A 26,457-nucleotide genomic window follows, 5' to 3' on the forward strand; every position below is an offset into this window, starting at 1 on the left:
AAAATTTCCTCCACCACCTAGGGGTAAAGAAATTTTTTCTATAAAAAAATCTTGTTGATCAAGTCAACCATTCATCATTCCCGCACCTAGGGGTGGACCGTTAATGACATCCAAAAAATCTAGATGAAGGCTATACGAGTTAAGGCAAGTCATTGTCATAGTGATGGCATTAGTAGTTATTAGTAAGTCACTAAGTTGAAATTTTGTAGTTAAGATGTGGCTTATGAAAAATAGGCAAAAAGCGAGATGTGTAGACAGCTCCCCAGTCAGTCTCTCTCTCTCTCTCTCTCTCTCTCTCTCTATATATATATATATATATATATATATATATATATATATATATATATATATATATATATATATATAATGTGTGTGTGTGTAGGGTATGTATTTTGAGTATGTGTTAAGAGCATTATCTAATAAATTAATGTTTTTGAGTGATTATCTCTAGTGCTACCTTTGTGTGAGAGTGAGAGCTTCTTCCAAATAAATCATTATTTGGATCTAGATATTGCCCTATTGGATTCTAACTGGTTCACTTTTGTGAAGCCTAAATATGCACTTAGCTGTAAGCTTTTCCATCCATATGAGTCACTCTATGTTTTTTATATTGAGGAGAACCGTGGTTCATGCGATGGGTTTTGAGAAAGATTGATGCTTTGTAGTGTGGCTCAACGCCAAGTGGTTAAAACCCTTTGCCACGCCTTTTCCTCAGCAGATAGCCTTAAAGCAAGGAATGCACACTCTCCTGGAAGGATCAGCCCCAGGCTTGGATCCCCTTAGATAAGGGTACACTTTGCAATTTCCTTGAATACATTAGTTGACTGGTAAGGGTCTGCCAAACCGCAACTCGTCTATCAAAAAAATGAAATGCACAAACTTTTAATGTATTTTAATTTGAATACTTTAAACTAACTCATCCAGGCTAGGTGTGCAATGCCCTTGAGGGCCATGCCAAAACACGGTGCCACTAGGGGTGTCAACGGGTCGGGTTTACCAGCTGTACCAAACCTTACAATGTCTGGGTATGGTGATAAATACAAAGACCCGATTAAGACCCACGTCCAGATCCAAAGGTCCGAATACTACATGGGTCTGGATATAATTTGTGAAATTTTATACCAGACCGAGGGCTAGCCCGAGTTCCGATTAAGACCCATAAATTTTCAATGTAACAGGGTATGGCCCGGGTCTGGTTCATGTAGTTTTTATCGGATTCGGGTATAGTTTCAATGCTTGCAGGTTCAAAACCCAATGGTACAGTTGTATTAACCGTAAGGGTCTGCCTAAGCCCAGCTTGCTTTAAAAAAAAAATTTACAGCTGTTTTGACATACGTGGTAGTAGAGAATGGACTCAATAGGGAGTGAAGCCATCCACTGATGGACAGTCAAGTGAATCTAGAACATCCTATTCAGATGAATGGCACAATGCTGCAGGTGCATGGAATCTGGATATTGGTGATTTACTCGATCTCTTTGCCAGTTCCAGTGGAGCTGAGCATCACCATGAAGAGGGGTTTTTACTCTTCCACTGGCTTCAACAACTCGAGGCACGGATCATCTAACCTAACAAAGTGGAAGATGTGTTTTTACTGCTTTCAGCATATTGCATGCAGAGCTTCGGCGATGGCTGTGTAAGTTTGAGTTTATGTCTAGACAATGAGGACGTAGGATTTTCATAATCACAGAATCTTGATGAACATTTTAGGAATGAAAAACCTGATAATGCCACCTGAACACCAGAGATGCTACTGAAAAGCACAGTTTCAATGCTTTGTAATGACGTTGGGGCGGGCGGACACTAGGATGGAATAAACCCGTTAATATTCTTAATGTTCCCGCTGCAATATGATGCGAAGCTGTTCACCCAGAACAAAAGGATCAAAACCCTCCGCGCCCCACTAAAAACTTAGTGGGTTGCACTTTTTCTGTTAGGCCATAAGGACAGACACCCATATTCTAGGGCCATACAAACCTGTTACATGAAATGCACGAAACCCATTGAAAATCTTATTCCTGTGCTTGACCATCTTTCAGGAACTTCCATCTTCCAGTGAAAAGCAACACCCTGATTAGGGTATCAACGGGTCGGATCTGATTCAGACCCAGGTGAGTCTGAACCCGGATCTGACTTTGAGATGCTGGTACCAGGACCAGATCCAGGTCCAATCAGGTCTATTATAGAGAAAACCATACCCGGATCCTATAAGGATTACATGAACCAGACCACTCCATACCCGCTAAAATAGTATATTTTATCTTGTTTACATTGAAACGTCATGGATATTAATCGGCACACAGGTCGGACGTGGGTCTGGTAAGAAATTTCACAAAACATACCTGGATCCATATACTAATTGGTTCCTTTGGGTCCAGCCCAGATTCTAATTGGATCTCATTATTTATCACCAAATCCTGACCGTATAGGGTTTGGTACGGGTGGGGTCAGGTCAGGTATGCAACCTGATAATAGAAAGTGATTTTAACCTTGAGTTTTGGTTATGTATCATTGCATTTATTTGCATTTCATTAGAAGCAACAGGTGTATGGAATTTACTTATCAAAGAACCAAAAATAAATAAAAGATGCCGACATTGGCTGGACTTGGAAGATGTAACGCTTGACACCAAGTGTTCTGTTGTCAAACTAATGGACAGGTAACTTTGAAACTTAATTAGCAGTGCATGGTAGAATGCTCCTAAGATTTCACATTAATTCTGAGCTGAACTAACAAAAAATTGCAAACCCAATCAAAATGACTGATACCAATATCCTGGAAAAAAAATCAATGCTGGTTTCAGAATAGCTGGCCATATGTTTGAAGCCTCTGACAAATAATAATTGAAAAGAATCCAGAGGCTCCCGCACTTTTTTTTTCGGATAATCCCAGAGGCTCTCAAACCCAACACCCATGTAATACCAGTTTTTCAATTTCCCTCTGACAACACCCATCCTCAACATCCACTAACCACAATGATCATTTCCCTCTGACAAAAGTATGCACCCTTTAGATGTCATTGCTCCAAGAGGAAGAAGAGAGAGTGGGACGTTCAAAGTTTGACAAAGTTGAGGAACTCTGGGCAGTTTCAAATGTGTCACGTCAGATATCCAAATCCTTCTTAATTTCCTTGATATGAAAGCAAAATTTGTAATCCATATATTCTCTGCCAATCATGGAATCATGACATTTACTGAAAATTACACTAACAGGAGATCACCGTTTTGGACCCATAAGCCTGATGAACACTGCTCTAGAAAAATGGTGCTTTCTCACACACAGAAAAGATAAAAGCTACAATTTGGAGCTAGAGGTATAGTAAAATCTAAAAACTATTCTTCAGCATCTATCAACTTCATAATACGCTTATTCACCACTTGTTCCAACATCACACATCATTGTTCTTGTAGAGAAGTAAATGTGCTAGAAATACTCTTCCATGGGCACATCAAGACAATTGGTCCAAATCCTCAGACTAAATTCTTTGCTATTCCATGTCGACATCCTTACCATCTGAAAATAATGTGAAGCCATGATCAATCTGAAACTCCTTTCAAACCCATGCATCATTCAACTTAAATCGTTGTCAAGCCACTGACAGCAACCACTGCATCTGTTCCAGATACAGGTTCATCCTCTAGAAATGGAATTGTCCTCCATGCCTTCAATCTCATCAAATCTTGTGGTTCATCTACATACAGTGAAAACGCATCAAGAATTGTCAATGCAGAAGGAATATCAGAAAGGAATTAGCGCTTTTCAGGAAGACAAAAGCCTTTGCACAGTGAATCAGCTTTCTTTAAATATATCTTACCCTTGACATGGTCCTCTTCCATGCAAATTGCAGCATAGTGTGTATCGGCTAACTCAAGGACTGCAAACCTCCAATTTTTTAAGAGCTCATCATGGCTGCTAGAAGTTTCAAGATATGTTTGTACTGTCTGGATACATTTAAGAGTATGTGCATACATCATTACCCACATCAGCATTTTATGAAACCGAAATAAAACAAATCATCAAGATATTTGAATCAGAAGTGCACTACAGAGAGAGAGAGAGAGAGAGAGAGAGAGAGAGAGAGAGAGAGAGAGAGAGAGAGAGAGAGAGAGAGAGAGTTCAAACAAACATATAAGCCTTGATGGAATTATACAGAAAGAACAACCCACATTTGGGGGAGAATAAAGTTGACCAGAAGATTGCTGTCCTTCAGTCTTCCTAAATCGAATTGTAAAATCTTTCAAAGGAGCAGTCCAAATTCCCGTTCCCAACGCTTTAACATAGGCTTCCTGAAAAATTATATTTATGTACTCATTGAGATCTAAGTTGAACAAGAAATCAAACCTATAAAATCATTGACGATAAAAGGGTGAGAGAACAAGAAATTTCACAAATTTTGCTCAGTCAGTCATTTCAGTCAAAAAATGTATATATGCTAAACAAAAATAACATGTAAAATGAAAGTTTACGTGGAAATAATAATAATACTGATGCAACATGGGTAAAACACTAACAAATTTTTCCTATTTTACTTTAATATTTCCAATGGAAAAGGTAACAACACGTCCAAGGAGAATTCAGCTTCATAGAGTTTTCTTGCAGTAGGATCACCTTGTAATAACTGTTCAGATAAAGTTTTACATGCATAAGTGGAATATCAGTGAAATCTAACAAGTTCATCAAAAGCACTGGAACCAAATAAGGACAAGGCTCACAAATCATATTCCTGTCATGTATCTGCGCTAGGGAACACAAATTTCAGAAGTTGAAGACTTTCCAATATTGCTAATCGTATAAAGCTATCACATGTTCACTAGACCTAGACTAACTTAAACATCTAGCTTCTGTGCACAAATATATGCAGACAATGAACGTGAACTTGTTATCTCAGTGGCTTTACTTTCTAAAAAGGGTGATCTCACTTGTGTTCTATTATCATAGTGGTGCAGTAATCACTTTTTGAGAATAACATAAAACATCAAATAGAATGTCGACAGGAAGAAGAAGAAAAGAGCCTGTGGTTTTGCCTGCAAAAGGTTGTATCTCCAGAGAAAAGATCCTTGACATAATTTATTTCATCATGTGTTTATATGTGGATCTTGTTTGGGCTGAGATCCCTGTATGTGGACCCGTTGATAACAGGTTAATTAGCTCATGATTCAATTAGCTTGAAGACTCCTAGATTTGTCTAATCTTTCTTATCTCAAGCATATATTGAACAAATATTTAATGATGTTGTTTGTTCTTTTCCATATATATAGTGTTTGAATCAGCTACATCGATCTTAACTTAGAAGTGATTTTAATACATCTTGAAATTAGAATAGTTTTTATGAACTATATCCATCTTCTTAAATCTTGACTAATTTAATCACTTGCAGGTCACACTAGTACTTCTAAGTTAAGAACTTGTGCTCAAGTTCACACAATTGAATGATATTTTTTCCCACAATGGTCTTCAGAGCTGTCACATGGATACGGCTATGGATACATGGATACAGATGTTTTTATGAAGGTTCCAGTATGACTAATATAGTAATATATAAGCCGAGAACAACATGCACTAACAGGATCAAAACTTAGACATACTACCAGAGGCATATAAAAGAAGATTTCTCTTACCTTGATGGTCCACAATTTGATAAACTCTTGCCGTTGAATGTCAGGATCTGTCAAGGACTGTAAGAAATCAAATTCACCAGATGAAAAGTAGCGCCGTGCAAAAGATAGGATGTTATTCTTTGTCTTCCGCAGCTTTTCTTCAACGTCAATACCAATCTAAAATAGAATGTGCAAAGTGCCTATTAAATAATCTTCCTTTTATCCCAATTGATGTCATGATGCAATAATGCAGGCAAAGAATCAGTAAATCACCATAGAATCCACAGTCACAGCACAGGCAATCAAGGAAGATGTATGGGAGACATTGAATTGCAGTGAAGGTGGCTCCCAATTTTTCTCATATGGCCAAACCACCTAGTAATGCATGAATAATAGACATCAAGATGTTTACACAATACTAAATAAATAAAACACAGTTTTATGTGAGAAAAACTGTGGAATCTAGAAGTACTAAATTGCCTACCTCTGGTTTCCCAAATTCGTTCTTCCTGAACTCCAATGATTTCGGACTCAGCTGAGGATTTGTATCTGATTTAATATCAAAGATAGACAGGGTCAATCTTTTGGAAGGTAAAATATTGAAAAATGCACGATTACAGTTGGCATAGGTTCAAAATGCAATAATGTGACAACATGAACATAGAGATATGCTACAAATAAATCACTGGCAACATCTAAATACAGTCCCAAGATATGAAAATGCAATTCACATGACAGTGAGGCATAAGTTCCATCTATATATTATCAAATGTTCATGTATATTCTCATCTGTCACGTGGAAAACATGCCATAAGCAACAAAACTTCAGTCTTGTATAATTCTTATGCAGTTGCCTAAGTAGAGGGAACTAATGGATTAGATACTGCAAGCTATAGAGATTCTCTCCTGAACAGCATGGTGCTTCCACATTATGAAAAGAAGCACCGTCTATCCACCAGGTTCTCTGTAGAACCACCTAAACATATGGTGAAACATTCAAGATATATTCCAGGATGGCAAAGAAACGTTGTAACTTCATTAAAGGAATGAAACTCAGAGAACAGGGATAGCTTAAATTTTCTAGAATCAAACTTCAAAAAAATGATACCTGTTGGTATAGCTACATTTTCTTGGGAAAAGTTGTAGACATCAAAAGTTGTTAGATAGGCTGGTTGCTGGTTCAGGACTCAATGGTGCTGAATGCACCCAAAGAAGCATAAAGAAGCAACATGTTTTTTGAGTGGAACGTGCATGTATGCCTCTGAAACAAATAACCAAAATTACCATGGAAAAGTACCAGAAATTATAAGCATATGAAGCCATCATGTATCCAAGCTTTTATAAAGGTCAAACAAAATAAACCATGTCAGAGGATTCAAAAGAACATTTTCACATCTATCTCTATCTTCTGTTGAAGGTTTGCGGCATTGAACGATTTTGACTGGGATACATTGGAAAAGGAACACATTAACTTGTGGACAGAATTTATTGGACTTTTACACTACAATAACAGCTGTGCAATTTTGATTCATGTCTACATTGAGCTACTATACGTTAAAAACTAAAGATGATAGAAATAACCACATGACAGCAAGATTAGTAGTATAAGGGCTTGTCCAGGAACGGTAATCAGAGAGAAAATACACCAAACAGAGAGAAATGGCAGATGTGGACTGTTAAAATGTATCTCCTCCTAAAATCGTTGATGTAAATATAAATATATATACTTATATACTTAGAGATACATATACATATAATATTTATATGTATATGTATCTCTATATATATAAGTATATATATTTATATATTATTTTCTTTTTGTTCACCCAATAAGGGTATTATTGTAAATTTCCTTTTTGCGCATATTCCAATAGGAATATGTTGTATCTTTTCTTTTTATTTATTTTTTGTTTTTTATTTTTTATTTCTTTTCACCTTTTCACAAAAGGTGCATTGAGGATCCCCCAATAGAGTCGTTGGGGGGTCCCCAACGGTCACAAAAGTGACCGTTGGGGGCTCCCCAACGACTCCTTTGGGAGCCCCTTTGCACCCTTTTCTTCTTGTATAAATAGTGGTGATCCCCTCTTGTTTTTCCTAAGCTTGAGAGTCTCAAGCATTCGGTTCCTTCTATAAAATACATGCCATTGTGCATGTTTATTGTTTTTACGCTTTTGCGTATTTGTTCAAGTATTGTGAGAGTGCCTTCATGCACATCTTTTCCATATTTTTTGTGCTCGTATGTGTATTGTCTTTTCATAGACAATTTTACATGGTATCAAAGCAAGGTTGATTATTGAAGATCGTGGGATTCTCCTTTTTTCGAGTGCCTCGAAAAACGTGCCTTCCGATCCTTGAAGATTGAAGTGGTGGATCTTTCTTCTCAAATATTTTAGAAGAATCTTGTGCAAAATTGGTGTTGGAAATATTGTGTTGGTACGCTTTTTTCTCTATCTCTCTTCTCTCTAATGGGAGAAAAAAAGTCGCATTTTGCTCTTGGTTTCAAATTAAATGGGTCCAACTATCATGTTTGGGCCGGAAATATGGAGGCTCATATAAAAGGGAAAGGCCTATGGGGATATGTTCTTGGCACAATTCCGGAACCGGAACCCAAGATTACCATAGTAAAAGAAGGCGAAATCAAGATTCTTGAGGGAGAAGAAAGAACCAAAGCTCTTGAAGAATACTCCAAGAAACACGATGAATGGGAAATGAAGAATTTCAAGATTCTCTCATGGTTTTTCTCATCTGTAGAAACCAAGATTAATGCCAACATTATTAAATTCAAAAAGGCATCGGAAGCTTGGCATTATCTTGAAAAAATGTACACCTCAAGGGATCTCTCTCATAAGTATTACCTTCAAAAGAAGACTATCTCTCTCTCCCAAGGTGAAATGACGATTACGGAATACTTTGCCGATCTTTCCTCTATTTGGGATGAGCTTGCAATGCTTGAACCAAAATGGAGTGGAGAGGCAATTGAGCTTCGTCATAAGCAACTTGAAGAAGATCGGTTCTTCAATTTCTTAAATGGGCTAAGGCCCGAATTTGAGCAAATAAGGTCATCTCTTCTCTCCTCTTTCACTCCCCCTTCTCTTGAAGATGTTCTCACCAAGTTAAGTGGTGAAGAGACTCGTATGAATTTATGTAAACAAGGACCAAATGTCCTTGCGGTCCCTTGTAATATTGAAGAACATAGTGAGGTCAATGTCGTATCAAGACCCGGAAACAATGTAAAAACCTATCGTCCCGCTCATTTTAAATTCCAAAATCAAGGTGAAAATGGTGGTCAAAGAGGAAGAAGGGACTATAGCAAAACTATTTGTCATTTTTGTAAAGAACCGGGACACATCAAACCCGTATGTCCTAAATGGAAGAGACTTCTAGCTATGGCTACCACTGGTGTACCACAGAAGGATGAGGCGTCTTCAAGTGGGACTCTTTCTATAAATCAAATAGTGGAAGCCCTTCAACCTCTCCTCAAGGGATCTACCTCCGGTGCGGCCGTATCCACTTCTTCTCCTCCAGGTAAAATCTCTTGGCTTTTGGACTCTGGTGCATCTTTTCATATGTCCCCAAACTTTTTGTCACTTTCCGATTATTTGAAAAACCGTTCCCCATCTTATGTCTCCACTGCTGATGGAACCTCCCTTGAAATTAAAGGAATAGGTAATTTTGAAACTCAAGAGTTTTCTATTCAAAAAATCAGATTTATACCTAAACTTAACTTAAACCTCCTCTCTGTTTCTCAACTCACGGACCATGGCTATGATATTAAATTTTCTTGTGACAAATGCTTAATACAGGATCGCCAGTCCGGGAAATTGATTGGGGAAGGCTTTAGAAGAGGAGATCTATACTATATGGAATCTCTTCAAGTTCCAAAAGTTTTGTGTAATGTTGCCCGACATAAGGATATAAATGTATGGCACAAAAGACTTGGTCATCCTAATATCACCAAGTTATCATATTTACATTTTGCAAAAGACCTATGTAAAAGCTCTTTTTCTTGTAATGACTGCATTCTCGAAAAAATGCGCAGCTTACCTTTTGAGCAAAGAACTATGTTCTCTTCCAAAACTTTCGAAATTGTTCACTCAGATGTTTGGGGACCCGCACCTGTTGTTTCAAAAGGAGGTTTTTCTTATTATGTAATATTTGTGGATGACTTTTCCCGTTACTCGTGGATATATTTTCTTAAGTTTAAACATGAAGTGTTTTCATGTTTTAAAAATTTTCACTCAATGATTAAGAATCAATTCAATAGCAACATAAAGATTTTTAGAAGTGACTCTGGGGGAGAATATCTCTCCAATCAATTTAAGGTATATCTTGAGGATCACGGTATTATTCACCAAAGGTCTTGTCCTAAAACACCTCAACAGAATGAGTTGGCTGAAAGAAAACATAGGCACATTATTGAGACCACTAGGACTCTTCTTATATCTCAAAATATTCCTAAAAACTTTTGGGCCGAAGCAGCCCTGCTTCTGTTTATTTAATAAATCGTCTACCATCTAGGTTATTAGGTAAAATATCTCCTTTTGAGATATTACATAAGCTTGAACCTGATTATAATAGGTTAAGGGTCTTCGGATGTAAGTGTTTCATACTTACGGATAAGAATGACAAGCTTTCACCCAAGGCTATCCCTTGTGTTTTTCTTGGTTATTCCGAAACTCAAAAAGGGTTTCGTTGTTACGATCTTCGAGAGGATAAGTTATATGTCTCTAGAAATGTAACTTTTTTAGAAAATGAGAGTGGTCTTGAAAAAAATGTTTCTCAACAAGAAAATTTTGATTACTCCTTCTTATTCGACTTGTTATCTAGTAATGATGACATATCCAGTGATGATGATGTATCATTAAACCATGATGAGGAAAATGATGAAGATATTGGTGAACCTAATGATCCAGAAAGTAGAGTTCCAAGTGAGCCTATTACCTACTCTCGTAGAAACCAAGACACCTTTAGAAGTGCTATTGATCAATATAGTGAGCTTTCCACTCCTCTTGACCATAGAAGATCTGAAAGAAATAGAAGACCTCCAACTCGCTTTGTATCGTTTAATTCTTTTTCACCCCGATATAGGGCTTGTCTTAGTGCTATTCAGTCTTATTTCGAACCAAAAAATTTTGCAGAAGCTAAAAAATGTATAGAATGGCAAGAAGCCATGCAAAGTGAACTTAATGCTCTTAAGAGGGCAGGAACTTGGGATTTTCAAACTCTACCTATAGGAAAGAAAACTATAGGCTGTCGATGGGTCTTTAAAGTTAAAACTAAGAGTGATGGTTCTTTAGAAAGGTATAAAGCTCGCTTAGTTGCTAAAGGGTATGGGCAAGAGTATGGAATTGATTACGAAGAAACCTTTGCCCCTGTAGCTCAGATGGTTACTGTTAGGTGTCTTATTACTATTGCATCTATTAAAAATTGGAACATTTTTAAAATGGATGTTAAAAATGCTTTTTTAAATGGTGATCTTAACGAAGAAGTATATATGGATGCCCCACCAGGCATGATAATTCCTAAGGATAAAGTTCTTCGTCTTCGTAAGGCTCTCTATGGCTTAAAGCAAGCCCCCAAAGCCTGGTATGATAGATTTACCAGTGTAATGTTGGAAAATGGTTTTTCATCGTGTTATACTGACACTGCTTTGTTTACTAGAAAATCTAATGCAGGGATTGTAATTTTATTACTTTACGTTGATGACATGTTAATAACAGGTGATGATGTTCAAGGAGTCAAGGGTATTAAGTCCGTCTTGACTTCAAAATTTGAGATGTCAGACTTAGGTTTTCTGACATATTTTCTTGGAATTGAGGTTGCCTATTCGCAACGTGGTTATTTTCTATCTCAATCTAAACTTGCCTGCGAGATTATTGACAGGTCAGGTATTTCTGATGACAAAGTATGCGAAACTCCTGAAGTTGTAGGAGCAAAAATGAAGATTGACGACGGTGTTCCTCTAACCGATCCTACTCCTTACAGGCAGTTGGTAGGGTCTTTAATGTATCTTAGCATTACTCGACCCGACTTGTCACATGCTATACACATCGCCAGTCAGTTTCAGCATGCTCCTACAACCATTCATATGAGTGTTGTGCTCCGCATCATCAGATATTTGAAGGGAACGGTAAATAAGAGAGTATTTCTATCCTCTTCCTCTGAATTGAAATTGCTTGCTTATACTGACTCAGATTGGGGAGGTGACCCTAGTAACCGTCACTCCACCACTGGTTTCTGTGTTTTCTTAGGTGAGTCATTGATCTCATGGCGATGCAAAAAGCAACAAAAGGTCTCCCTGTCATCCACTGAAGCCGAATATAGAGCCATGGCATCTACCACCATGGAAATTGTATGGATTCGAAGTCTTTTGGAAGATATGGGAGTGTTTATCAGAGAACCAACAAAGTTATGCTGTGACAATAAAAGTGCAATTTATATTGCCAAGAATCACACCTTTCACGAGCGAACAAAGCATATAGAGATGGACTGTCATTATGTCAGAGAAGAATATTTGAAGAAGGTCATTGATCTACCATACGTAACGTCTGAGTATCAGCTAGCTGACTTCTTCACCAAAGCTCTATGTTCGCCCAGATTTCATTTCCTCCTTGGCAAACTTGCGGTTATCACACCGTAAGTTTGAGGGGGGGTGTTAAAATGTATCTCCTCCTAAAATCGTTGATGTAAATATAAATATATATACTTATATACTTAGAGATACATATACATATAATATTTATATGTATATGTATCTCTATATATATAAGTATATATATTTATATATTATTTTCTTTTTGTTCACCCAATAAGGGTATTATTGTAAATTTCCTTTTTGCGCATATTCCAATAGGAATATGTTGTATCTTTTCTTTTTATTTTTTTTTGTTTTTTATTTTTTATTTCTTTTCACCTTTTCACAAAAGGTGCATTGGGGATCCCCAATAGAGTCGTTGGGGGGTCCCCAACGGTCACAAAAGTGACCGTTGGGGGCTCCCCAACGACTCCTTTGGGAGCCCCTTTGCACCCTCTTCTTGTATAAATAGGGGTGATCCCCTCTTGTTTTTCCTAAGCTTGAGAGTCTCAAGCATTCGGTTCCTTCTATAAAATACATGCCATTGTGCATGTTTATTGTTTTTACGCTTTTGCGTATTTGTTCAAGTATTGTGAGAGTGCCTTCGTGCACATCTTTTCCATATTTTTTGTGCTCGTATGTGTATTGTCTTTTCATAGACAATTTTACAGTGGACTGCCACCTAACCGCTTTGAGAAGGAGGAACTGGCAGATTTGTCAAAATAGGCAGGAAGTCCACATAACATTTCCTCTTTTTTCCACATTTTGCTTTCCTTCACTGAGAGGAGGTATTTGCCAAATTCTTCTACCTGAAGCTACCTGAAGGATTTTGATTGAAATGGGAAACTTCTGGGCAGTAAATAAGGATGGTAAATCCTGCAAGTTGCCAACTCGCATCCTACTTTGTAACATATAACTCTATTCTTCATCTCATTTTACCTTACCTGTCACAACAGTATCAAATATGGACTCATGTAAAAAGATTCAACATTGAGAGGGCTTCGGTTATTGACCATCCAAATAAGCTGAAAACTAACTAGGTGGGTCAAATGTTATTACATTTAGGTTTTAGTTTGGCAACATTCACACATACACACGCACGCACACATATAACATCATAGTCATTAGTATCATTCTTGGAAATTTCTTGCTGAGAGTTTTCTTTGAGTATTTTTTTCAAAAAGTGTTTTTTCTTGGGAAAATCTTGGAATTTTGAAAAACTAAAACTATAAAGAATAATAAAAAATGCATAAGCACCTCCCTAACAGAGCCTACACATGTATCCCCCATCAACAACTACTCAAGCTCAACATAATAAGTTGACTGAAAATAAGACACTTGAAACAATTTGCAATATCTACAAATTGAATTGCAATTCTGAATGCATAAAATAGAAAATCAGTAAAAGTTGCAAATCATAACTACACCATATCCATAACCAGATACTACCATAGCGAATTTCGGTAAAAATATAATCCAAAAAACTCTGGCTATAACAATTTAAATTTTGAACAATATTAACAAGTATATGCAAGGAGACACAAACAAAGTAGAACTTAAAATATCACCGAATTAATTGAAATGAATGTCACTGACAAGAATATCATGCACACGGATTTCAAATACAAACACAACACAGGAAAGGAACTTGAATCCTACATCTCACAAGGGTAGTGCGCACCAATGTACGAGTTAATAGGGCATGCTTTTGAAGCTTTTCACCGTTCATGCGATAAACATTTTCTCTTTCATCTAATGATAATTGCTCCATGTATAGCTTCAAGAGAGATTTGTTTTTCACCTCATCAGGAACAACATACCAAAGATGGGTCTCCCTGTGGATAAACATAAGAACATTGTCATTTTAAGATCAATTTCACTTAGATTGTATTCAGATTGTAGATATGCACTTAATGTAGTGCTAAAATAACTAAAGCTACTGTATATGTACATCTCAAATGATAAAAAGAAGTTTCATGGAATATAAGAAAATCAAGGACATGTTTGTTTTGGTCACAGGTGAGAAAGTAGTAGCTGAGAGAGTATCAACCTTGTTATCTACTTTGATACTTTCACAAGTTTCAAGGCAAAAAGAGGCAAAACCAACCACAGCTGGCAATCACAATCACAACTTCTACTTTTCATGTTCCACTAACCTTGAGAACGTATGGTGATTGTGATTTACAATCACAAGAACAAAAAGTCACAGGGCATCGCAAACATGCAGCAAGGCTCTGTTTGGGAACCTTGCAACGGAGGGTGTCGGAACTGCATTGTGGATTCCCCAATGCCCACCAATGTTTGGGAGCCATTTTGTTGCCCAAAACACTGCATTGGGCATGGTGTTGGCAACCCAAAATAACCCTCAATACCACAGGTGTTTTTTGTCAACTTCTCATTTTGATGCCTCTCTAATGCATATCTGACACCTCCCTTCTACGTCCGACGAGCAAGAACTCAAGATCAGGTGCTCAAGATGCTTCCTAAAAAAATCACAATCAAGGCCCATTCCAGAGGCTAAAGCCATGCCGGTATGCTACACTTGTTCCAGTGACACGACCACTGGTGGCAGAGGAGGAGCCTGGTGATGGCTCAAAGAACACACTTGATTTGTCTTCTGTACAGACCCTACATGGTATCAGTTTGGATCAGATCTGCATTGCATTTGACTTGAAGAAATCCCTTCAAACCCCATTTGTTTTTTTAAGGCTTTTTGACTTTGAATTTAATAAAAAACACAAAATATTCATTTTTAATGTGTTTGAACACATTTAGACATTTTACGTTAAATTCTGATTTAATAGTGTCAGGAAGCCCATAGATATCAATCTCGTAACACGTCTTCCTACCTAAATCTGAGTTCAAATCTAATTTACTGATGCATGCTAACCAGAAAATAAAGGTATTGGTCCACCTATGTTTGTACATGGGAACATACAGTGGTCAAATCAGTCCAAAATCTCATCTCTTCTTTGACTTCTAAGAGTAAAAACTTATGACTATCTTTTACAACAAACTACTACACTTGTTTGGGAACCAACCCCAAGTCCTTGAAATGCCATAACCACCTAGAAACCAAGGAGCACTCCCAAACAACAGGGGGAGTTGGCAACTCCATAAACTTCAAAACCATGTTTTAAAAAACACATGGAAACCGTGTTTCCATCTCAATGCAAGGGTCCCAAGCATAGCCTCAATTGCATTTGTGAAAGTAGAGAGATTGCAAACCCAAGAAGAGAAAAAGTAAAAATGTTGATGTAACATTCACTTACAAAATGACATGTCAGTTACACATTATCAGTTTATTAATGATTCTAGGAAATTGAACAGATTTCAAACAATTACAATATCCAAAAGCATTTTGTTCCAATTTACAAAAAGACTGTCTAGGGAGAGCAAGTCAATCAAAATTATCAGTGAGGAGCTTTCCCTTCACAAGCTTATCACAACTCCAATTAAGAACCTTTATAACAGAACAAGCCATCTAACAGGAAAATCAAACCTTGGTTCCTGTCATCGAGCCCTCTGACATAACACTACCAATATTCTTAAAACATCAACTCCATTACTTCCATGGTGATTTTCAGGATTTGGTAAAACCCTAAAGAAAATTTCCATATACTACTGTCACAAAGTCTTGCAAAAATTTTACTTTTTTGGCAGATTTCTCTTTTTCTTCAGATTTGATAATATATTTTCTAAGAGTTTCAGTCCGTTGCCATAACTCAAATAGAGAACATTTTTAAAGAAACAAGCCAAAAACACCTCCAATAGTCTTACAACATCAACTCTATTATATTCATGGTGATTTTCAGAATTTCCTTAAAACCCTATAGAAAATCCCTATATCCAACTGTCACAAATTTTGGCAAAAGATTTACCCTTCCTGCATTTTTTTTCTTCCTTGTTTTTTCTTCAGATTTTGTTAATATATGTTCCAAGAGTTCCAGTCCAGTTATGTACCTAACCAGGACAGCTACAATAATTAAACTTACTAAGGCGATGGGCGCTTAAGCAATTAAGAACGCAACTCATGATGACTGCACATTCTTACCAGATAGCTTCATTCTTGTCAGAAACTTGCCAACTCTAACGCCCCAAAACAATTTCTGGATATTCCATCTTTTCGTCCATGGAGGCCAAAATGCTTTCAATGCTTCATACAGATTTTTGACAGTAACAAATATCCACAATTACTTCTTCTAATGTTTAGTTTATGGCCTATTGGCATCCCTTTTCTAATGAGGCCTGCTTTTATTGGCTAGCACCTTGTTGCATGAATCATCAAACAATGAACTAAAATACTAGCATTTTATTGATTTGGAGAGTTCCACAAATGGCATTATGACTTTGAAAACCAATCTTCATAGTTCAAAAGCTCAAAAATTAGCGTTACCAGATTGCAGAGCCCATCGTCAAGCGATAGCAATACTTGTAATTTACCATGACGACAATGAAAATCAAACCCAAATATCGTGCGTGAGTGTGTGTGTGTGTGTGTGTGTGAGAGAGAGAGAGAGAGAGAGAGAGAGAGAGAGAGAGAGAGAGAGAGAGAGAGAGAGAGAGAGAGAGAGAGAGAGAGAGAGAGAGAGAGAGAGAGAGAGAGAGAGAGACCTTGTAGAAGGAAGAGCCACTGGAGGAAGCAAATAAGACGAGGAGGGATTGAAGAATCTCCTGGCCAAGCAATCCAAATGCATCTTCAAATCCATACAAAACCGATCAACCAACAAATCTCCTCGAAAACACCGAGCTCGTCTTGGGGTCCTTGGAAGGAACAATTTCCAGTAACGGACGAAATAATGAAGAAGAAATAAGTCATTTATTCGAACAATTTGGAGAGGATGTAAAAATATATTTATTCGAAATAAGATATCCCTAAAGGTCATGTACCTTAAGTGTTAGCCGTTTCAAAGTAACAACAGATAGGAATGGTTGCTAATACTGAACATAGGACATATGCATCTATAAGACACTGTATTTCGCAGCTAAATGTTCACGTCCTAGATAATATCATTCTTGGCCACATAGACTGTTTGGAGATGTACAGTAAACATGGTTCGGGCAAGCTCCAACTCAAAAACAGACATATTTTGGAAAAGCAGTGATACTATTGTCATAAACATATAATTTAGTAACCAATTTATCGATGTCACATCTGCCCTGTTTCTCCATAGTATGCTATAACATATCCTGTGAACCAGCACAAGAAAAAAAAGAGAAATTAAGAGTCAGAATCATTTAACTCATTCAAATGCATAATCGGTACCCACCATCATAGGAAATCCAGCCATTCGACTTGCGAAACGCAAAAAGGTATGCAGTTCATGTATCACAGGACCAATAAATAGCAGCAAAACGAAATTTTTAAAAGAGAAAAAAGGGTTGAAGTCGAGAACACCATCATTCTCATATCAATTATTCAAATTTGTCCTGGAATTCTAAGCATATTCTGACCGCAGAAACCATTGCCTTTGAAAGAGATAGCATTTCTAATGGAACATTTAACGACCTCGTACCAGAACATATTAACCACAAATCCAAGTAAAATGCACAATCACAAAGCAAAATTGGAACCGAATTGAGAAAGAGAGATTCAAAATCACCCACTACAAGAAAACAGAAAAAAAACACCACCCAAGAAAATACCAAACAAAAAGCGCATCTCAAAAAACCAACTAGTGACTCGAATTTGTTATTTTTAGATATAGATCTGAGCGTCAGCATTGCGCCAACAACAGAAACCAAAAAGACTTCAAGGAAAGAAAAAGGGATTTGGACGCGTAGCCCTAATTCATTGGGTTGAAATACAAGAAGCAGGCATCAAGAGGAGAGGGAAGATGATTGATTACCTATTGTTGCTTGGCCACCTGCTCTTTGAGTTTGCTCGCTTGTTTCCTGAGAGCATCCATTTTTCCAACCTCTGTGAGATCTCCTCTTCCTTCTTCCTCCTTGTTCTTCTTGTTTTGCTGCTGCTGCTGACTAATGGAGTTTTGCATGTGGGTTCGTGTGGATCCAATTACCAAAATTTAACCATCCATGGGTTCCTTTTATTTTTTCCAAGAAGACTGTCAAATTAGTCGGGTCATGACCCGACCCGGACCTTTGTCAAGACCCGTTTGTTTCAATGGGTGGGAACTGGGAAGGAAAGTGGCTTTCTCATGAAAGGCACGCCCCACTGGGGTTTTGTTACACACCATTACGTGAGACACAACTTTCGATCGAAACAGCCGCCACCCAAAAAACTTGTTTCTTGGGGTGAGAGGGGGTTGTGACTTGTGACCACGTCTTCCCTTGAGAACAAGATGAACCACATTTATTATGTGGGCCCCACACCACTTTTCTTTGGGGATGTGGTTTGAACCTCCGTGGGAAAGAAGGCCCATTTCGTAGGAAAGAGAGGTTCGTTAGTGTGAAAGAGGTTGAGCCAAACACACCCTTATATTGTTGCTTCTTGGGTTCCATCAAACCAAGGACGTAAACGAGCTAGACTTGGGCCAGACATAATCGAAAGTTGAGGATGTAAAAATATCTCATTGAATCCAAATCTGTGTAGTCGAAATGGGATTCAATTAATAATCGGTTCCAGATTTAGTACCAAACTTTGCATTTGAATTCGAGTTCAAATCCGAAAACCCTAAAGAAAATTTCCATATACTACTGTCACAAAGTCTTGCAAAAAATTTACTTTTTTGGCAGATTTCTCCTTTTCTTCAGATTTGATAATATATTTTCTAAGAGTTTCAGTCCGTTGCCATAACTCAAATAGAGAACATTTTTAAAGAAACAAGCCAAAAACACCTCCAATAGTCTTACAACATCAACTCTATTATATTCATGGTGATTTTCAGAATTTCCTTAAAACCTTATAGAAAATCCCTATATCCAACTGTCACAAATTTTGGCAAAAGATTTACCCTTCCTGCATTTTTTTTCTTCCTTGTTTTTTCTTCAGATTTTGTTAATATATGTTCCAAGAGTTCCAGTCCAGTTATGTACCTAACCAGGACAGCTACAATAATTAAACTTACTAAGGCGATGGGCGCTTAAGCAATTAAGAACGCAACTCATGATGACTGCACACTCTTACCAGATAGCTTCATTCTTGTCAGAAACTTGCCAACTCTAACGCCCCAAAACAATTTCTGGATATTCCATCTTTTAGTCCATGGAGGCCAAAATGCTTTCAATGCTTCATACAGATTTTTGACAGTAACAAATATCCACAATTACTTCTTCTTATGTTTAGTTTATGGCCTATTGGCATCCCTTTTCTAATGAGGCCTGCTTTTATTGGCTAGCACCTTGTTGCATGAATCATCAAACAATGAACTAAAATACTAGCATTTTATTGATTTGGAGAGTTCCACAAATGACATTATGACTTTGAAAACCAATCTTCATAGTTCAAAAGCTCAAAAATTAGCGTTACCATATTGCAGAGCCCATCGTCAAGCGATAGCAATACTTGTAATTTACCATAACGACAATGAAAATCAAACCCAAATATCGTGCGTGTGTGTGTGTGTGAGAGAGAGAGAGAGAGAGAGAGAGAGAGAGAGAGAGAGAGAGAGAGAGAGAGAGAGAGACCTTGTAGAAGGAAGAGCTACTGGAGGAAGCAAATAAGACGAGGAGGGATTGAAGAATCTCCTGGCCAAGCAATCCAAATGCATCTTCAAATCCATACAAAACCGATCAGCCAACAAATCTCCCCGAAAACACCGAGCTCGTCTTGGGGTCCTTGGAAGGAACAATTTCCAGTAACGGACGAAATAATGAAGAAGAAATAAGTCATTTATTCGAACAATTTGGAGAATGACATCCCGAAGACAGACCAATCGAAGAGAGCAAGATATTCATGCACAATCGGCACAAATCCTTTTCCTTTTTATTGTTTACTAGACAGATTCAAGAGTAGCACCCAAGCCCTTCGAGATGAACCTCACGCCTCCAATGCTCTCAGAAATGCTGCAAGCAACACCGAAGAGAGAGGAGAAAAGCAGCGTCAACGGCCGTCGAAACCCAACCGGCGACGATGGCGATTTGAGACTGAAGCGGCCTCAAAGAGAGGTCGTGCAGTGCAGAAGAGCGTCAATGGAGAGAGAGAGAGAGAGAGAGAGAGAGAGAGAGAGAGACTACGTTGGGTTTCGATGGAGGACACAAAGCAAAGCCTCGACGGTGGAAAGAAAGGAAGCAGATCAGGTCATGCTGAACATGAGCGTTTTTGCTCATGCCGACATTGCGGCCGTCTGTTTGCATTTTGGATGAATACCACATGGTTTTGTTGACTTTTGAACTTTTTAAAATGCAAATCGGATGGCCACGATGTCATCATGAGCAAAAACGCTCATGTTAAGCATCGGACCTGCTTCCGGAAAGAAAAGGGTGATCGTGTGAGAGTGAAAAATGGTTCGGGTTTGGCGGATGTCTTACCGAATCCGAGTCTGTTTAGTCGGATTCAGTAAGCAAGCCCATACCCGATTGATGATAAGATTTGGATTTGCTTTGAGCATTTTTTGTGTGAGAGTCTGAACTCCAGTTTTGACTCTAGTTCAACAAGACCCGACTCGGTTAGTGCTTCCGATGGGGAAGTAAACGGGTCGGACTCTATTACCGAATCTGGCTTAATCAGATTTAGCACAATCAGTTTCAGATTCAGATTCCTGGTCCGATGAAGATTAGCCAAAATTAAATCCAGATTCAAACTGCTTAAAAACCAACATTTGCATGTATTTAGATTCAGATTTTTTTTTAACTAGGAGTTTTCGGATTTGAACTCGAATTCAAATGCAAAGTTTGGTACTAAATCTGGATCCGATTATTAATTGAATCCCATTTCGACTACACTGATTTGGATTCAATGAAATATACGATCTAAATCCGAACTGTTTACATCCTCAACTTTCGATTATGTCTGGCCCAAGTCTAGCTCGTTTAAGTCCTTGGTTTGATGGAACCCAAGAAGCAACAATATAAGGGTGTGTTGGCTCAACCTCTTTCACACTAACGAACCTCTCTTTCCTACGAAATGGGCCTTCTTCACAACGGAGGTTCAAACCACATCCCCAAAGAAAAGTGGTGTGGGGCCCACATAATAAATGTGGTTCATCTTGTTCTCAAGGGAAAACGTGGTCACAACTCACAAGTCACAACCCCTTCTCACCCCAAGAAACAAGTTTTTTGGGTTGCGGCTGTTTCGATCGAAAGCTGCGTCCCACGTAATGGTGTGTAACAAAACCCCCGTGGGGCGTGCCTTTCATGGGAAAACCACTTTCCTTCCCAGTTCCCACCCATTGAAACAAACGGGTCTTGACAAAGGTCCGGGTCGGGTCATGACCCGACTAATTTGACAGTCTTCTTGGAAAAAATGAAAGGAACCCATGGATGGTTAAATTTTGGTAATTGGATCCACACGAACCCACATGCAAAACTCCATTAGTCAGCAGCAGCAGCAGCAGAACAAGAAGAACAAGGAGGAAGAAGGAAGAAGGAAGAGGAGATCTCACAGAGGTTGGGAAAATGGATGCTCTCAGGAAACAAGCGAGCAAACTCAAAGAGCAGGTGGCCAAGCAACAACAGGTAATCAATCCTCTTCCCTCTCCTCTTGATGCCTGCTTCTTGTATTTCAACCCAATGAATTCGGGCTACGCGTCCAAATCCCTTTTTCTTTCCTTGTAGTCTTTTTGGTTTCTGTTGTCGGCACAATGCTGATGCTCAGATCTATATCTAAAAATACCAAATTCGAGTCACTAGTTGGTTTTTTGAGATGCGCTTTTTGTTTGGTATTTTCTTGGGTGGTGTTTTTTTTTTCTGTTTTCTTGTTGTGGGTGATTTTGAATCTCTCTTTCTCAATTCGGTTCCAATTTTGCTTTGTGATTGTGCATTTTACTTGGATTTGTGGTTAATATGTTCTGGTACGAGGTCGTTAAATGTTCCATTAGAAATGCTATCTCTTTCAAAGGCAATGGTTTCTGCGGTCAGAATATGCTTAGAATTCCAGGACAAATTTGAATAATTGATATGAGAATGATGGTGTTCTCGACTTCAACCCTTTTTTCTCTTTTAAAAATTTCGTTTTGCTGCTATTTATTGGTCCTGTGATACATGAACTGCATACCTTTTTGCGTTTCGCAAGTCGAATGGCTGGATTTCCTATGATGGTGGGTACCGATTATGCATTTGAATGAGTTAACTGATTCTGACTCTTAATTTCTCTTTTTTTTTTCTTGTGCTGGTTCACAGGATATGTTATAGCATACTATGGAGAAACAGGACAGATGTGACATCGATAAATTGGTTACTAAATTATATGTTGATGACAATAGTATCACTGCTTTTCCAAAATATGCCTGTTTTCGAGTTGACGCTTGCCCGAACCATGTTTACTGTACATCTCCAAACAGTCTCTGTGGCCAAGAATGATATTATCTAGGACGTGAACATTTAGCTGCGAAATACATTGTCTTATGGATGCATATGTCCTATGTTCAGTATTAGCAACCATTCCTATCTGCTGTTACTTTGAAACGGCTAACACTTAAGGTACATGACCTTTAGGGATATCAAGTATAGAGTCTCCTTTGTAGTTAATGTTTATGAGCTTCGCTAAAATTTTAACAGTTTACTGTAAAGCATCTTAATCTAAGATTCTTATGGTAGGGGAGATTGCTCTATAAATGCAACACAGCCACTTTGGTTTCTCTTTTACTTGATTATACTTGCATGCATCACATGAGGAAGTCTGCCAAATAAATACTACCAAAAAAGCACATCCCTCATATTGGAAGTACCTATAATTGTCTGACATACAAGACAAATCAATCTTCATTATTGAATGCTACACTCACAGCAGTGTAGGGTAGCACGGGCTACTCGGTGTAACAAGTAGGCTTCATTCGATTTGTTGTGGATTGTATGATAGAAAAACCGTTGGTCCTATGAAAAGGTTGGACGATCTGGCCAAAGACGATCTCTTTTTTTTCTTTAAAACTTTTTTGAGACAGGTAGCATTACTTTTGAAAAGACGTGCTTTTGTTCATATCGGGTCACGGGTCGGGGTTCAGACTCGTAATCATGTATTCCTTTTATTAATGACACATATGTAATTATTCTTTGTTATAAAAGGGTATTTTAGTACCCTAAAATTTTGTATTAGTAACATCATATAATGAGAAGTTTAGCAGCTGATACCTGTAATGGGAATCAGGATTTTTCTTCTACTCCTCTCTCTCTCTCTGTGTTCCTCACTCTTCACGCATGATAAAACTCTGGATTTTATAAAATCTAACATGGTATCAGAGCCACGCTAGAGCTGGATCTGGGATTGCTTCCAAAAGCTATGTCCAGAAAGATTGTTCAGTCTCCCAAGTTAGAAAATTGATTTTCTATCTCTTCCTACTTCTCATCCTTGATCAGACATTATCAAAATCAGATTTGATCACGTTTTCTATCATTAACCAATTCTGTCTCGCCTTCTTAATTCCCAAAATATTTCTGCATCACCTTCTTGATCAGATCTGATCATGTTTCTCTGTTATTAATCGATTCTGTGTTGTCTTCTTCTTGTTGATCAGATCTGATCAGAATCAAGTCTGATCACGTAATCAGTTGCCTATCAACCTCGTTAATCCTTTCTTGATCAGATCTGATCAGATTCAGATCTGGCTTCATTTGCCATTTTCATTCTTTTCCCTCTTGAACAACTCTAAATCAATATCAGATATGGGCTTTTACTTATGTGTTCATTTTAAATTTTCGTACTTAGTGCTCACCTATTTATTCAAATCTGGATAATTACAGATCTGACCAAAATTCAATATCTGATCTAAATTAGATACCAAATTTGTGGTTTTGTTTCAGATCTGTATTTTTTTTTTCTTATTGTCTATTGTCCTTCACATAGCCCGATATAGTCTATTCTGAAAAAAAAAAAAATCGATTCCAGTTACTTTAGTCGTCTGCATGACTGTTCTGCAAAAAAAAAAGAGGATACAGGAATTTCTTTGAGATTGAAAGTTGCTTTTAGATATACTGATTTCTTTAGCTATTACCGGGTTGTGTGCTGGACATATTCTTCTTATTGTGAAACATAGATTGATTTCATTCTCAGTCTGGTCTTTCTTTAAGCTTTCTTGGTCAACTCGTGTCTGAAAAATTAAACAATTTTAATTTTCTGACTTGGAAGAGGCTGATCATTTCTTTCATTAGGAGTCAAGATCTTTCTGGACTGGATGGATCTGTTCCAGTCCCTCTAGAGTTTATATCACGAGAAGAAAATGATAGTAAAGGAGCATTTACCACAGTATATGTTAGAAATCCAGAATTTGTAACTTGGATGAAAAGAGACGAGGCGTTAGTTGCTTATATTACCTCTACATTGTCACATGAGGTGCTTGTGGCAATTTCAGATGACTGTACAACTATGCAGCTTTGGGACAGATTAGTTCAGACATATTCACAGGTTTCTCAGGCTAGGATAATATTTTTTAAAAGAGAATTTCAGATGTTGAGAAAAGACTCCATGACTGTCATGAAGTATTTGAACAAAATGAAGATCATCACAGATCAACTAGCAATTGTTGGGTATGCAGTGAGTGATAAAGATATGGTACAACAAACTCTGAGTGGATTGGGACCTGACTATCATATGATTGTTACTTCTTTATTGTGTTTACCTGATCTGCCCAACTTTGAAGACCTGCGTGCAAATCTACTACAATATGAGATGAACTGAAAAGGGTTCTCTGAAGAATCATATATGCATACAGGGATGCAAGATGTTCTTGCCACAAGGGTAGCTTATAGACGAGGACGGGAAAGTTATGATGTTAGGGGAAGGGGAGGACAAAAAAGAAATGGACAAGGAGGCCGTGGACTATTGCCTACACCCAACATACCTCCCAACTCACAGCGACAAAGGCCAATTCATACTTGTTTTCTGTGTAATAAAAAGGGGCACATCAAAGCTAACTATTGGTTCAATCCCCTGAATAAAGGAAAATCAACACAGACTGAAGCAAAGAGAGGAACAGATAGCTCAAAGGCTGGTGAAGAAGTAAAAGAGTTGTTGTTGTCAGCTTTGGCAGGATTAAATCTAAAACAGAATGAGCAGGGTACTTGGTATGTTGACTCTGGGACAACGACTCATGTTACTGGTGATGCTGGTAAGCTCCTAAACTTGTTCCTTACATTGGTAGAAATAGTATAGTCACTGGGGATGGATCCCACCATTCTATCTCTCATATTGGAAATTCTGTTATACCTATGTCAAAGTCCTCTCTCAGTCTTTCAAAGGTTCTTTATGCTCCTAACATCAAGAAAAACATTGTTTCTGTTTCTAAGCTTGTTGATGATATCAATACTTCAATTGAATTTACTCCCTCTTCTGTTCTTATCAAGGATCTCTGCACGAGGGAGACGTTCGCTGAAGGAAAACGACAAGGTAATATGTATGTTTTCCAAGAAGATCCTTCTACTCGTGTTCGTCCTGTTGACCCCAACTTGAAGCTCTCCTCATCGTCGTTTTCAGTGATTCCTACATGTGTTTTCAGTGTCTCTGAATCCAATAAGCCAAATCTTTGGCATGGTCGTTGAGGTCATTGCAGTAGTAGTTTCATTGAGAAGCTTGTCTCAAATAACCTAATTCCCAAGTCTAGTTTAGGAATAAATGTCAATGACAACAAATGTTCTAGTTGTCTCTTATGTAAGAGTCATGTTTTACCTTTTCATTCTATCAATAAAAGAGCTTCAAGGACTTTTGAGATTATATGTTCTGATGTTTGGAGGCCTGTCCCAATTGCTTCTGTATTTGAAACTAGATATTATCTTATATTTATTGACAATTATTCTCGTTATACTTGGATTTTCTTTATGAAACATAAGTCTGAGACCTTCAAGTTGTTCCATAAAGGGGCACATCAAAGCTAACTATTGGTTCAATCCCCTGAATAAAGGAAAATCAACACAGACTGAAGCAAAGAGAGGAACAGATAGCTCAAAGGCTGGTGGAGAAGTAAAAGAGTTGTTGTTGTCAGCTTTGGCAGGATTAAATCTAAAACAGAATGAGCAGGGTACTTGGTATGTTGACTCTGGGACAACGACTCATGTTACTGGTGATGCTGGTAAGCTCCAAAATTGTTCCTTACATTGGTAGAAATAGTATAGTCACTGGGGATGGATCCCACCATTCTATCTCTCATATTGGAAATTCTGTTATACCTATGTCAAAGTCCTCTCTCAGTCTTTCAAAGGTTCTTTATGCTCCTAACATCAAGAAAAACATTGTTTCTGTC

General features: G+C 37.9%; 2 protein-coding genes across 2 annotated transcripts in view; one reads left to right on the forward strand and one right to left on the reverse strand.

Annotated features, from left to right (window-relative positions):
- Nucleotides 1-3,165: 3,165 nt before the first annotated feature.
- LOC149834585 (uncharacterized) lies at nt 3,166-18,183 on the reverse strand. The gene is made up of 9 exons (XM_090010198.1): nt 18,019-18,183; nt 16,784-16,933; nt 13,829-14,004; nt 6,080-6,144; nt 5,869-5,970; nt 5,617-5,772; nt 4,165-4,284; nt 3,813-3,939; nt 3,166-3,689 (listed from the first exon to the last, which is right to left on the reverse strand). The coding sequence occupies exons 1-9, from the start codon at nt 18,072-18,074 to the stop codon at nt 3,574-3,576; spliced, it is 1,068 nt and encodes a 355-aa protein (XP_089866324.1). The 5' UTR covers nt 18,075-18,183; the 3' UTR covers nt 3,166-3,573.
- A 3,429-nt stretch (nt 18,184-21,612) lies between these two features.
- Nucleotides 21,613-26,457, forward strand: part of LOC149834586 (SH3 domain-containing protein) — a 39,134-nt gene continuing 34,289 nt past the window's right edge. Inside the window, exon 1 of the mRNA XM_090010199.1 lies at nt 21,613-21,745. Coding sequence (XP_089866325.1) covers nt 21,686-21,745 — 60 coding nt within the window. The 5' untranslated portion in view covers nt 21,613-21,685. The remainder of the gene's footprint in view (nt 21,746-26,457) is intronic.

This window comes from Nuphar pumila, chromosome 6 (assembly GCF_984573655.1).
Source record: "Nuphar pumila chromosome 6, dmNupPumi1.hap1.1, whole genome shotgun sequence".
Taxonomy (NCBI): Eukaryota; Viridiplantae; Streptophyta; class Magnoliopsida; order Nymphaeales; family Nymphaeaceae; genus Nuphar; species Nuphar pumila.

What these genes read in the sequence shown, in the direction of transcription:
- LOC149834585 (XM_090010198.1), bottom strand. Translation starts at nt 18,074, where the DNA reads ATGCTCTCAGGAAACAAGCGAGCAAACTCAAAGAGCAGGTGGCCAAGC. An exon ending in AACTTTATTCTCCCCCAAAT is followed by an intron (nt 3,940 to 4,164) that starts GTGGGTTGTTCT and finishes AAATGTATCCAG; the next exon opens with ACAGTACAAACATATCTTGA. An exon ending in GGAAGAGGACCATGTCAAGG is followed by an intron (nt 3,690 to 3,812) that starts GTAAGATATATT and finishes CACTGTATGTAG; the next exon opens with ATGAACCACAAGATTTGATG.